This window comes from Apteryx rowi, unplaced genomic scaffold (genome assembly GCF_003343035.1).
Source record: "Apteryx rowi isolate R43461 unplaced genomic scaffold, aptRow1 scaffold_352, whole genome shotgun sequence".
NCBI classification, from domain to species: domain Eukaryota; kingdom Metazoa; phylum Chordata; class Aves; order Apterygiformes; family Apterygidae; genus Apteryx; species Apteryx rowi.
Window position 1 is genome coordinate 102,094 of NW_020449997.1, and position 15,072 is coordinate 117,165.

The 15,072-nt window shown below is 36.6% G+C and overlaps 1 protein-coding gene across 2 annotated transcripts in view; it reads left to right on the top strand.

Annotated features, from left to right (window-relative positions):
- Positions 1–15,072, top strand: part of NOL4 (nucleolar protein 4) — an 82,680-nt gene that overhangs the window by 38,463 nt on the left and 29,145 nt on the right. For both annotated transcript variants that reach the window (XM_026072840.1, XM_026072841.1), the window contains one exon: positions 8,485–8,598. In XM_026072840.1, the coding sequence (XP_025928625.1) occupies positions 8,485–8,598 (114 nt within the window). The remainder of the gene's footprint in view (positions 1–8,484; positions 8,599–15,072) is intronic.

Here is a 15,072-nt window from a genome sequence, read left to right on the forward strand (position 1 = left end):
GTACTAAGTTCTGTTTTCTTCCTCAGGTTTTTTCAAGTGGAAGGAAGTTTGTTTAGTCCTGAAATCATTGGCTTTCAGATGGGCTTTCTAGGTTGTACTCTCACCTGTGCTATGCTGTAGCACTTTGTGAACTTTAAGACATGCTTAAAGAAATTTTTTCTTTTTCTCTTCATAAGCCCATAAGCCAAAGGAAAATAATATTATTGCCTGTCTCCCAAGGACTGATGTTAATGAGAATTCCTTTATATACCTTTTGATCTGTTTTTTGATCTGTATATTCCATACAAGAGGAATTTTCTTCCTGAAATGGTCAAATGATCTATTTCTCTAATCATTTGAAAATCACTCCTTTAGACTTGTCTCTGTCTATGTACCTATAGGAAATGGCTAATGGAAAAGATAGAAGAAAACTTCTGAGGATGTGTGATATCTATTTACTTAGTTACAGTCCAGAAAATTTTAGATGTTAGAAATGATCAAATGGTGTGAATTAGCCTAATAATTACATTTGCTCACTCCTTTCTGCCTCCTCCCATCTTCCTGATCTCCTATCATCAATCTCACTTGCTGAACTTGGTTTGAAACTGTACTTTACAGTATCTTTTGCACAGACATGCCCTTTTTTTCATGTGCATCCCAATGAGCAAGGCCTTAAACTAAAAAGCTCATTAACACAAAGATTCTTCCCTTTGTTCAAACAAGAGGAAACCCTCCTTCCTAGGCATTACTGTAAAACAAATAATATCAAAGAGCAAAATGTTGCTATAAATTAGAGAGAAAAGGCCAGTCATAAATGGCTTTCATTGTCTGAAGACGAGTTTGGCTGTATCGTCCAGAAAAGAAGAAAGGGTTCTTGCTACTCTTAAAGACAGTCCCCCAGTTAGATCCCAGTGATGTTCATCCCAGCTTCTTCTATCCCATTCCCACACAACAGCGTTATCAATAGCAAATAAAGAAGCTCCATGTCTTTCACTACTTCTGTGTTTTGCTTGTGCAAATTGTCTGTAAGAGGTGTTTTAATGATTTGCAACTGTGCACATGATGATCAAGATGTTTTAAAAGTGTCTGGTGAGTTGGAGCGCCTCCATTTTTTGATACCAAACTGAATAACTTTTATGGGGGCTGGTTTTCAGATGGTGATGTATTTTCTGAAATCTGCCTCATTAAGATGTTTCAGGATAGATCTCTAACCTCCATTTTTCAGTTTTAGCTTTAGATAGAGGAAGCTTTCATGATTTACTGAATTTAGTGCTGAATAGGCCAGCTGCCCTTGCAGCCACTCAGATTTTCAGTTCTCTGGGCCTTTTATGGTTAGAAAGGTCATAAGCATTTTCAGGAACATGAGGGCCTGTGGGTGCAGGGATGCATCCCTAATCTTGATTAATTAGCTGGGAAACATTAAGAAAATCATTACAAAAACAGTTACGTGAAGATCTACAAATGCAAATAGAACTGTTGTTCTGTACTATACCCCAAACTGTTCATTTTTAAGCATCTAACCCTTGTTAGACACTTGTTAGTTTATGTAAGTCTGATGAGTACAGCTGGTTAAAAAAGGGGAAAATTATTCTCTGACAAAATTTGACTTTTTCTGTTAGGACTCACATCTCCTTAAAAAAATTCTAGAAACATTTCTTCTAAAGCATCTGAATTTTTTTTTCCACAGAACAGTAAAATAAATACTGATGTGATTTTTCAGAACTGTATTTTAAATGTTTTGAACACCTTTTGCTTTTTAATAACTTGTGCAAGTGTGAGGCAATTTTTGAAAAGTGAGTGGCAGAAGAAGTTGTACTTTTTCCAGCAACTTTAGAAAATGTGAAGAAGTTAGTTTTGGGAAAAGGCAAGATATCTGGCAATAAGATGAAAACTAAAAACTGGAAAATATCTGGCAACCTGATATTAATTGGTCTTTCATATTCTATGAGAGAGAAAAGGACAGGAGTGCAATTTGACATTTTTTGTAATTTTCATGGAAAGTGGAAGAAAAACAACCCCCTCCAAAAAATGGCAGTAGGTACTGATTTATAACCCCCCCCCCCGTCTTTATGAACAAAAATAAAAATGTGGGGTAAATGGATCATGATCACATGATTACTTGTAAGCTCAAGGTCAGAAAAAGTGGTAAATATTTCATTTTTTCTTATACTGGGATTCTAACTTAGACTAAGACTTCTGCTACAGTGTTACTTAATTAGCTGGTTTGTGCCAGCAGCATAACAGAGTGGCAGAGCCAGTTTGGTGTATTTGCTTAGGAGAAACAGGAAATAATGTTAAATCAGACTCAGTTTTCCTGGTCTGCTGGAGTTTGCTAGAGAACCGTTTGCTGTCAGGGTGCCCAATCCAATCCTCACCTAACTCAGGAGGAGTTAGTCCAGCCCTGCGATTCTAATCACTCCCTTCCACTTCACTCTGAAATACCAGATATACTTGAGGTAAAGAGAATCTCACCTAATTTTGCTAGCTAAGTGTTAAGGAGCTAGAGAAATGGGGTGACCTGGGCTCCCTCAACAATCGGTGAAGCAGTTTGGTAACCCCAGCCAGAGAATGCTGCATCCCCAGCTATGTTATGAATCAACTTCTGGAGATATCTCTTCTCCAATGACTTAAAAAAGGAGGCTAGGTGCCTAGTTTAGGTAAAATACATAGGTGTTAGATGGATAAGTTCACATTAGATGGATCCTGCTTCTTTTGGTCACATATATCATTTAAAATTTTCAGCAGCGTCATTAAAACTGTTCACTTGAATAGGTGGACCTCCAGGACTTAGCCCCTTAGGTAGGCACCACAACAGCAGGAGAGCGCTGCTCAGTTGGAATGTGTCACTTGCATAACATGTAGACAGGAATATGGCTATTTTGTTTAGGTGCTGTCATAATCAAGGTGCAATATGCAATATTTCAATTAAATGTACTTAAAAGTTGAAAACTGAAAAAAAGTGTTATGAACTTCACAGAATATTAAAAAAAGCCGCTTCTGCTTTTTAGGAAAATATTTCTATTTTTTTCTTCCTATTCCTTGATAAGTGTTAGAATTGAGTATTTATCACAGCTTCATTGCAAATTGCGAGACCGAGCAAAATAATCAAGCCCAGTTTGAAACACAGTGCTGCAAGCATTAAAATGCTAGTGGAGTTGTTCATATTTCACTATTTTATACTAAATAATAAAACTACATCCAATAGAATGCAGTACTGTACTTCAGTCTGTTAATTTAAAATTCTCAGACAAACCTATTGGTTTTGCATATCCTATGTTCTGCAGAAGTGCTTCAGAAAGAAACACTTCAGAATTCTTTGTAACTGTGCAACGTAGGACAGTTCTGTGTCAATTATCTGCATTACACTGGGTAAAAATTCTCATCTGAAGATAATGCATACCCTTCTGTGTAAAACACTCTGGATATTTTCATACGAAAAATGTTATGTATGTTTTCATGTTTGGGTAATAGTTAAAGTATGTCCTCATTCATTCATTTATTTTGGAGTTTCTATGAAAAAAAGAAAGTAACTTGCATGTTTATGTGCTTGCAACAATCATATACTGAAAGATTCTCCTTTTCAATGTTAATTGGCCTAAACTACAGGGGAGTATTTATGCACAAATGTCAGGATATAAAGTTCGATATTTTAGCAGGTGTGTATGTGTGCCCATCATCTGCCATAATAGCTGTTTTTTCAGAATAGACTCAGACCTGTGTGGTATATGTCAGAGCATCTAGACCAAATTTCTGTATGAAAACTTTGGCTTTTATTTATGTTATAAGCAAATATTGGACCTCAAAGAAAATGCTGAGATAGTAACTTTAGAGACAACTGTTCTCTAACCACAGGAAAAGTACAGCATATACAGTAGTATTGCAAACTTCTTTCTCGTGAATATACTGCTCCTAGTGGTTTAGACTAAAATATGTGTGCGTTATGTCCATGGTTATATCTCTAATTCGGAGATTTATACCAAAAATGTACAACTGAAATTATAACGCAACAGGTTTTTAGATTCCATATAGAAGTACAGGAATTGTGTGTACATAGCGAAAGGGGTATTTTATGTTTCCCGTGAAAATACAGTAAAGGTACCTCACTTGTGAGGGTATTGTATTATGTATTAAAAATGCTAGTCTCTTATGTTAAGGAATCAGAGATTATACTAATATAGCTAATTTTCAGGGAATCTGGGCCAAGGATTTCTGATTTCATCTACTAAAAAAATAAAATACCTTGCAGGACTATACCATCACTCCAGCAAGGCTTGTTGTAAGATGCTTTGATTACTGAGAACCAGATCTAAAGACCACCGAAGTCATTGAAGGATCTTCATTAACTTTAGTGTTCTTTAAAGCAGACAAACAGTAATTTGACTACAAAGGTGTATCAGCTAATTTGATTTTTCATGAAGAGATCTGCAAAAAGATATCTGCCAATATTTTGTACATTTTCTACAAAAACAGACAAGGGACTGAGTGTAGAAAGTGATCGTTTTCATAGTAGTTTGCCAAAAAATGATTTTGCTTAAAACTATGCAAAAATTCCTGTCAAATAGTATGTGTGCCTGTTGCTTTGTCCTCATCATTGTCACCGTAAGGCTCTGTAGTGGTTTCAAGAATCAGGTGTAAATTGCCTTGAACTACAGTTTCAAATACAAGAGGACTGGAAGCGGTTGGTCATTTCCCACAGGCTACTGAGGGAATTTCAACCAGCTCCCGGTTGTCGGTCATTTCAAAAGATAGTAAAAGCAGATGCATCTGTATGTACATGAAATCTAGCAGGTTGCCCTTACGTCTTTTGTCAAAATGCTCTCCCCCTACAATATGTTGGAGGCTGAAAATTAATTGGGTGTCATCCAAAGTGATGAACAAAACCAAAGAACAGTGTGTATTTAAAATGTTGCTACTGTTTTAGTTCAGTCACAGGCAGTATTGGTTTCCAAGTAAATACCAGAAAATTTGTGTGCTGCTGCTGTGTGATGGACAGAGGAATATAGTCTTCTCTAAAAGTCTGTATTAAGCTGGTTTTAAGATTCTCCTAAGTTTTATTCATCTGTTCATCTTAGTTACTATAAAATTGTTTTCAATGTTTCATTTTTGTCATTTGGAAACAATRTTATCCTGCTTTCTAATTTTGCCATGCAAGTCCCTTGTTTTGATAGACTAAAGATTAGAGGCTTGGTTCTTTTCTGTTGTTTTACACATGGGTAATTCCAGTACAGTTATTGCCTGATTTACAGCAATATGAAGTGAAAGAAATATTAAACTGGGGCTGTGAATGTATTGTATCAAACAACACTAGGCATGTTCTGCCAGTTAAAGTGGGTCAGGAATTTTCTGCTGATGCTTTTCTTTCCTTTAAGAAATGTTAGTTTGTCAAAGGTTTTCCAAAACTCCAGTAAAATGAAACCTGGTTTCCTGCTAGTCCAGTGGATGGGTTGTGGTTCTAGGGGGTCTGTGAGAACCTGGGCACCCTTGGAAATAAGGACTCCTTGGCTCCCATATTTCCTCTTATAGTCCCAAACGCATGGGAACCAGCACCCATCTCTGCAGACAGGAGCCTGGGAACCTAGAAAACACTGGCTTCGCTGAGATTCTCAAGACTGCAGCTCCCTCCTGCAGAACTGAGCCTGAAAGCTGAATTTACTGAGTGGTGGTGCCTTGGCCATGTTTTCCAAGTTCTCTGTGTCTCACCCTCGGATTAGGTGTTTAGACATGTTAGGAATTCAGCAAGGACTGGGGCRCTTGGGCTTGTTATGCAGATGATTTTAAGCTGTAGTCATTGGAGAGGTCATGTGTAATCAAAGCATAGAAGATGAAGAAGTTAAGCTAAACCAGAAGGGGCCCCTGAGCTTAGAAGACAGGGCCATGAATTCATTTTATTTAGAAATTAAAAAAAAAATTGTGATTATTTCAAAGCCTGTTTTTTCCTCTTAGGCAAGGCATTTCAAAATTGTTCTTTTTGACATTTCACAGATACGACATTTCACAGAACAGAAAAACCTTCTTTTTAACAGCTCTACTATCAGTGACAGAGGACCATGTTTGTCTTCTCAATCAGTGCCAGAGTAGTGCTCTACCTGAGTTAAGTTGGCAGAACCGGAACCTGAGTCAGATGATTCTTCTGTGCTTTGTTATAGGATTTATTCCCCAGATGACTCAGCCATGCATTCATTACATTCTCCCTCAGGTTTTTCTCTAGATAGTTCTTGACATGAACATATCAACAGCCAGCTGCAGTGAAGAGTGAGAGAAATTACAGGTTGACACATATGTCAGGAGGAGTACAGTCCTTTACCTGGAGATTTCCTCAGTTCTGCAGATACTAACTTTTGTATGCTATGTTTTAATGGTGGACGTAACCACTGCACTCCTTGTTAGAGAAAAGCATGTAACTGCTTGATTTTGATGGTGATTTTTTTTTCTTTAATAAACACCTCAGTAAACCTATTACCTCTCATAAACATATAATCTGGGGAAACTTGGGTTCATTATACTTTTTCTTAAGAACATTAATTTTTTGGCCCATACATCATCTTCTAAAAATCCATTGATGTATATGGTTATAACGCTAATTAAAGATCTGACCAGGAGGAATTAGCCAGGTGTTTGCTCACCATTTTTCAAGAATGTCATTGTGTAGCCACCGCTAGAGCACCACACTGAATAGAGACTTCCATGCAGCCAACATAATAAAGGTACCTTGAACATAAAGTAAAACGATGGCATCTATAGTGATACTTGTCCACCTAATACGGAGAGAATCTCTAGCGTGGCTAAGTGGTGAAGTAATGTAGTATACAGAGTAACATGCACATTCTAAGGAATGAAAATAGTTGACGTAATGGTTTGTCAGGAAAATCTCCCTGAAGGGCTTATATGCTTCTCTGGAGCTCTGAGGAAGGCATCTGCTTGTATTGCAATATTAACTTCTGTAATCCATGACCCCAGGGTTTAACATCAGTGTCCCTCATGTCTTAGACTAATTTGACTTTTGTCAGAAATGCATGGGAATATATTGTTGTGCAAACTGTAAACAAGTTCAATAGCTTGTTTATTCTGTCAAATCAATCCAAATGTCATATTTTATTGTACTATTGCAGCCCCCATCTGTCTTTCTTACACTATTATTACACTGATGCTAGAGGGATCACTCTTGTTGGAATGGGGAGAATTAAGCCTACTGCGCTGGAGATGGAGAACTATAAATCCCTGTCCACTTCTAAAGGCTGGCTGAGCTTCTGTCAGGGACAGACTGTGGTCCCATGTACTAGAGGAAGTACAGCATGAGATACTAAATTGATTGCACATTTTGTAGCATACAATCAGTTGAGTTAATATAATGAATTGTTCTAAAGTTGTCTAAATACTGAATGGAATTAATTTAAAATTTGCTTCCAAAGCTCAGCAACTTTTCATAGCAGGTTCATATTTATGGTATTGGGAATAAAAAGGTGGACCTCTACAAAAGATGGTATAATTTACACAGTTCTTTTGACTTCAATGAAGCTTTGAAAAACTATGGAAGTTTAGAACCTGGTCCAACAAATTGCAACAGTATCTATGGTATTATCCACTTTTCTTTATTTTCTTGATAGTTCAGATATATCTTTGTATATTAATGAGGAAGACTGGTTTTATCATGATCTTCGTCTTTCTGTGATATTATTTTGCATGTAATTAGGACAAAAAAGTGTGTAAATGCTCTCCTTACTGAGTTGGTAGCAAAGATCATACTGGAATTCATAACCATCAGTGAAGCTAAAAAGATTTTAGTATTCTCTTGTTTTTTGTGATTCATCGCACCTTTGACCTAAAATATGTAAAAGCTGTGAAATTAGGAATGGGAGGCTTTGTTTCAGAAAAATAAGCCATATCTAGTTGAACCATAAAATATCTGCATTGTTGGAAGGCTGGCATTATCAAAAGAAAAACAGATTATTTTTAAAAAAAGTCATTTTAATCACATCAGTCATGCTGCAGTATGGAATGCAAATATTCATATACTACAGATTGAGACTGCACTGAAATGTTCTGACAATCTGTTATGTTTTGAGTGATGTTTCAACCCTATCACTTGGGGTTTTTGTTTTTGTTTTTTTTATGACTATAAAAAAACACTACTCATCTCTGTCACATGCTATACAGGATAAAAAGCTTTTCAGTTTTCTTAACAAGAATCAGACGGCCAGGGTGCTGCTGGAACGCAGAGAATATGCCAGTGTCTGTTCAAAATACAGCTTAATGAGCCAGACTAAATACACCGGACAATAGAGCTGTGGGGGGAAAGGGCTTCTGATGGATCTATGGATCAGCTGCAGCTTTAACATCTAACTAGTTTCATTTTTCATCTTTACAAGTTCCATTTCCCTGTTTTGTTGGTATAAACTACATTTCAATGAGCGGACTTTCCAGCCTAGGTGACAGTGTTGTGTGCTTTGCTAAGGATATCGTGGATTATCCTAGAAATAATTTCTGTGTTTCTTTTTTCTCTCATAGTCACGACCTATTCCCTCACACCTTACTTCAGCAGTTGCAGAGAGTATCCTGGCTTCCGCCTGTGAGAGTGAAAGCAGAAATGCTGCAAAAAGGATGCGGTTGGATAGACAGCAGGTACTGTGTTGTTTGGGGGTCTACCACATCCTTATTTATAAATGCTCTGGAGTTAGACTCATTTACATAGGATGACATGCAGAAGGGTGGTGCAGTCCCTTATACATTTCTTGTTAGCAAGAACAATTAAAATACAAAATCTGTAGCTGTTTAAATGAATACACAAGTGTGCCTTTGTATATATTTACATAAGCTGTATGAGAGAGGCTAGTGTATTAATGAAGTCCAGCTGGATAAAGCTGTATGTTTATTAAGAGTTATAGCATTTGAAGGCATAGTGTGTAATCTGCATACTAGTATTATAAGAAATACAGCATACAGCATGTATAATTTAAATAAATAACAGAATTAATGAATATATATTTGAGTCAGTGTGTTTATGTGTGCACATATTCTCATTCACATTTTTGTATGGATTTGTAAATATAAGGTGAAATTGAGTAAGTTTCTGAAAATACCTATTTGCCTGAAACAGAAAAGTTATTATGATATAAACCAAATTGCTGTCAATTGACTTAGTAATGAGTTTTTAAAGTTCAAATCAACATTTATTTTTTTTATGTGATTATTTACCTATTATATTATGTGTTAGGATTTCATTATTATTAACTTGCTGAGAACTGCATATTTTCTTTCAATTTTTTAAAATCAAATTGGTTGCTTGATTCAGGCTTTGATTATTCAGTTTTTCCAAGGATATAGTGAATGTATGACATTTTTACTGCAAAGACATTTATGCTTTATTTCTCTTGAAGATTATCACCAAGACAAATCCTAGTAATATCTCAGTTGTATCGAAATCTGCCTCTGTCATGGTAGATGAACTTTTTCATGGAATTCAGTGTTTAAAAAGTATTTTCCTTTTATACATAGTCCATTGACGACTTTCAGGTCCTGACCTAGTTGAATAAAGGATTCTTACTTTTACCCTTATAATATTGATAGATTAGGGGCTGAGAGTGGATATTGCTGTGGCTTTTTGCTGTTATAATTTTTTATATTTTCATTAATGTTGTACATGTGCCTTAAGGTATACAAATTACATGGGACATCAAAGCACTCTAATGTTAAGTATGACTTAGTTTAGAAGTAGTAGCCATTCAGATTGTGCAGGTTTATTCTGTCATTTGTTTTCTGATTTGTCAGTAACAATTGAAAAAAAAAAAAAAAAGCTACTATGGCAATGTGCTTAGCCCAAGGAGAACTGGAAAGACTTGTACTAACGTCAGTTACTCTCATTGCGCTGGCTGGAAACTAACTTGTCCTCAGTAATCACAAAAATAATGACTTAATTCCTTGGTCCAGACAGGGTGAGGCAGAATTTTAGAGTGATTTTAACAGGAAACTCATAATATTCTCCAGAGAGCCAGAGAACAATTGAAACAAAAACATTTTAAAAGCTTAGACAGAAGCCAAAAAGAGTATTAATAGGATTTTTTATTTGCGGTGTTACTATCACTGAAGGATTCAGTAACATTTATCATTGAGGGAGGAGGAGTTTCTTCACTGTTCATTACAAAATTCAAAATCTGTAGACAGAATCGCTCCATACCGATCGCCTTAATTACAAAGGTCAAGTTAAAGTAGCAAATTTGACTATGAAAATAATGTGTTAGGTTCTGCTTCTTTCAGCTCCCTCCTTTTTGGCAGAGAGTGCTAGGAACACTGTGGAGATGGCTGCAAATAGCATCAGCCATTTCATTCAGCAAATAGTAAATTAACTGGATGATGTACCTGTGGTGTCTGCAAAAGTATTTGTGAATTCAGGAGAGATTTTCTGAATAGTTTTGTCTGGAAAAAAATTACGGGAGAGAGTGTTGGTAGCTTCATAAAACTGATAGTAAGAAATTTACCCTGCAGGTGAACGGTTAGGACAGTCACTAGAGAAGCAGAAAACCTTGGTTCTAGTCCCAGTTCTATTGAAAAGTTAATTATTTATTCCAAGTACATAACACTAACCAAGTAGATTGAAAACAAAGCACTCCAGAATATTTCCGAGTGGAGTATTTAACACACACTACTGTGCTCAGTGCTTAGGCTGAGATGGGAACTGGACCTGTGTCCTCACATCCTGGGCAAGTGCCTCAAAGGTAAAAGGACCCTATCCTTCTCCTCCTCCTATTTTTTCCCTTTTATTTACTTTGAGATTTCCTTCACTTTTCTTACACGTATCCAAAATCAAATATTTTGAATGGAATTTTTTCTTAAACAAAATGAGATCAGGAAAGTTTAGTTCAACCTGCACCCCCTTTTTTTGTTTGTTTTAACTGTTCAGCAGCTTCAAACAAATAAATAAATAAAAAGCCTTTTCCTTTGTAAACATAAATTTCCAAAATTGGGCATTACACCTATAGGGTGGATTCAGGCTTTAAGGACCGTTCAGTGGAAATTTGGCAGGAAGAAAGGGGAAATAGGGTTTGGATAATGAAAATTACCACTTCATAAATTACATCAAGAGACCTTCTAATGGAGGACAATCATTAGATAGTCCTGGAAAGCAGGTTCTTAAGAGGATCTGTAAGAGCACTCATTCAGCCCTTCCCTTCAAAGCTGAATGGAAGCAGTGAATTAAAGCTGCTTTATTCTTGCACGCAGCACAGTGAAGGTCTGCCTTTTCTTCTCCGAATGAATCAATCTGTCTCAAAGCAAGGTGTAATTTGCCTCCCTACCACCAGCTTTTCAGAATATTACCCATAAAATGTGTATATATGTTTAAGTTATAGAATATGTACATTTACAGATACAGATAGATAAGAAAGCAAATGCATGGAGGTCTTTAAAAGGAACTTCAAGGATGTGATCAATCCTATCCTTTTTCAAACTGGGGGGAATCTCAGAAGGTCCTAATCACACTTCCTTGTGCACTAACTCTCATGTTTTGCACTCGTTTTCTCTCTCTGTCTCTGTCTCTCTCTCTCCCTCATCTCTTTATATACAGCTATGCAGAAAATGTCTGTGTGTTTATGCTGAAAACTGCCTACAGGAGATGCATTGTCTCTGATTTGCAAGGTCTGTGCAGTCAATGCTACATGTACATAAAAGGTCTAATGTCCCTGCTGAATAGAGCCACCTTCAGTGGCAAATATCACTGGTGGCCAGGCTACTGTCATCTTCCTTGCCAGCTCAAATCACTCAAGGGCAGCTAATATAGCAACCAGTGCTAGAATGACAGAGTCCTTGTATTCCAAACACAACAACAAGATTTTTGCCCAGTCCCAAAACTAAGGCAAAAGTTCAGCAGCTTCTTGAGCTCCTTTTCTCATCTTGTTTTTGCTCTTTCCTCTTCTACTTCTCCATTTCTTCCCCTCTCCCTAGCAGAACATGGTCCCTTAGCAGGAAGTTCTGAGCATGTTGCACATAGGCGCCTAATGGAAGTCTGTGCTTTGGTAAAATATGAATATGACTTTCCAAACTAAATGTGGTTTGGAATGATTTTGCCTATAGTATAAATATTAGCAGTGGCTTGATGAAAGAACATTTCAATGATTTCTCAGCAGAAAGAACCAATGGCAGAAGTCAGAACAATGGTAATTTTAAAGAGCTCATTATTTCTTTTGTAAAGTTAGAGTATTGACCATGCTCATGAGTATTAGCTGTTTCTTTCACAAGTATAAAGTATGAAAGCTTGGCTTTATATACTGTTAATCCTGAGCACAGACTTGTTACTTCTTCAGAAGAAACCTCTCTAAATAATGTGGGGGGAAGACACAGGGAATACTGCATCTTATGAATTACATTCTAGAAGTATTTCTGAAAACTGCAGTGCTTAATATAGCCCTGATATAGTTAATTCTGTATAGTTAAGTCTGAAGTAGGAAGAAGCCATTATTCTACATATGTCTCAAATTCAACTCATATGATCTTTGTATTTCTTAACTCAAGGCTAAAATGTTCTTCCTGCAAAAATGCAATTTTTAAAATAAGTTAATGAAAAATGGTCTCATTGGTATCAATTATTTATTTTCAAAATTACTTATTTCAAGACAGTCATTTATTTTATAATGGGAGACTCAATGGAATCTTGTCTATAAGGAAACTAGTACCTTTCTGTAGTTTTTGAAATTGTAGCAATAAAAGCATTGTCAGTTTCTGAGACTTCCCTGTAAGTAAAATAAATGTGTTTACTATGTCATGGTAGCTTGGACTATAATGCTCTGGCTGTCTAACTGTGTTACGTGTTACTCAAGTGTTCTTTTTAACTTCAGTGCATTTTCATTATCTTGAGATCAAGCTCTGTTGGTTGGCCTGTAGCTTAAATGCGGAGAAGTTACATATTTGATACGTATTACCTGATTGAAGAGTTCTGTTGCTTCCATTTTTTTAATGCTGCCTGGTATTAAAAGGAAGAATTTATTCCATTGTACAAGTTTTATAGATTAAATTTTGAAACTGTATAGATTTATTTATGCTACTGCCAAAAGATGAAGTGACCATTGACATTGGGCTGGGTTTGGCTGACCTTTCCACAGTCCAGATCAGGAAGTGGTTATAGAGTGGTTATAGAGTTTTTGGCTTCTGCTCTCCTAATTATCTCCACTGAGTCCAGATTCTAAAAAAGAGTAACTCTAGTCTTAAATTTTGAGGACTGTTTTTTGATGACAATTGATCACAAAGGTAGAAGCAATAATCAGGTTGACCTTTTATTCCTTGCTTCAGTCAGAGCTAGAAGAGGCGTTGTCTGAATCCTTAAGTTTTGCTGTGCTTCTCAATGATTTCTTGGGATGCTCTCTTGGAATAATCTTGCAAGATCTTTATTACATCTCAAGCAATATTAAGTGTGAAGCAGTTGTGCTGAAGCGGAGGTTCTGGACTACTGTGAACAAGGAAGTCTTGAAATAAATTAATGACAGCTGAAGTACAGACCTCTTTGCCTGCTTTCATTGCATCTGGTGAACAGGATGACTTCTTTTACTGCTTTCTTCATTTTACAAACCACATTGTGTCTTGACTGGGCAAGGGAAGAATAATTAAATAAATAGAAAGTGGAAAAAGTCATCCTGTCATGATTGTCCTGGGCAGTGAGAACATAAGTTGGGATGCTGTTCTGTGGGATGGCTGCTGCAGAGTCCTTGGCCAGGCAGCTCTGCTTCTTGTCAGTCACAGAGACGGAAGCTTTGTTCTGAGAGCTTAAATGTTGTCCATTTTGGATTTTTCAGAGAAGGTAGATGTGGGGTGTTGTTTTTATAAAAACTCATCATAAAACAGCCTGGAGCAGTGTTGGGATATGATTCTCTGTGGAAAGTGCAACTGGGTTAGTATTGTTACCCTTCTGTCTGAAATCAGAAAGACCAAGGAGAATTCCAGGTATTGTTGGATGAGCTTTCTGACCTTTGAATCTTCCAAGGTCAGCAAATACTCTGAGGTGATATTAGTGAAAGAGCGGTATTTTCCCTCAGTTGTCTTCCTCATGAGAAGATCTAAGAGGAAATAGTAGTTTATATACATTGGTGTATGCATATGAGAACACCTGCCCCTTTATTTTTTCTAAGGAAGGTGACAAGGGGAAATCTTCATTTGGAAAAGCAAATAAGAATGATACTAGGAAAAAATGTCTTCATCTTTATTTGGATACAAGAACTTTATACAATAGGTGTATTATGTTTCACTGTTCTGTTGTTTAGAATTGATTCTTTTTGCATGCTATCATGTTGCAAAACTTATGATCAGGTATTTATTCTTCTAATCAAAATAAGTTTTTGTGATTAAGAAAAAAACCTAAGCACCTGGGGAGGGCAGGGGAAGGATAAACAGGGGAAAGCAGCAGAACTGAATCATAGAATATTGTCTGAAGAACCCTATGACCCTTTTTGTAGACATGTTGTATATAGTTAGCTGGATCATTTGGAAAATCAGCGTAGCTTCATTGGCAACATGTTGATTTGTAAGTTAAGAATCTGAGCCTTTGAGAATTTATTATTATATTTGTATATAGGAGAATAGTGGTCACATATGTCTGTGAAGCCAGTGGACTGGATTATCTCCTGGATTTAAGCCAATCCATGTTATTTTAGCAATTTGGCCTCTGTTTCAGTGGATAGTGTCATGGAAGGGCTACCAAAGCACGCAGAGTTTTTGGGTAGCCAAAGGAGTGAACTAAATATACTTCATCGATACTTGTGCCCAAACTAATAGGACATGTGATGTATAATTCTTATGTAGTCACATAGCAAATTATAAGTGGAGCCAAAAGAGAGTTTAAGCTCAGAGGAGAATGAAATTTATCTTACATATCTCCCAACCTAATCAAGGCATTCTCAGCCACAGCTGGTGCTTTTTAAATTAGTAGGCTCTTCACAAAGTGCTTGTCAGTCAATATTTTATAGAATATACATGATAAGAAAAAGGTTTTCTGCATTCTCCTTTTTAAAATTGTGAATTTAAAGACTATCATTTCTTTTCATTCCACAAACTGGTGGAAAATAACAAGTCAGGCATCTTTGTAGCCTGACAAAGATGATGTCCTCATACCTTCAC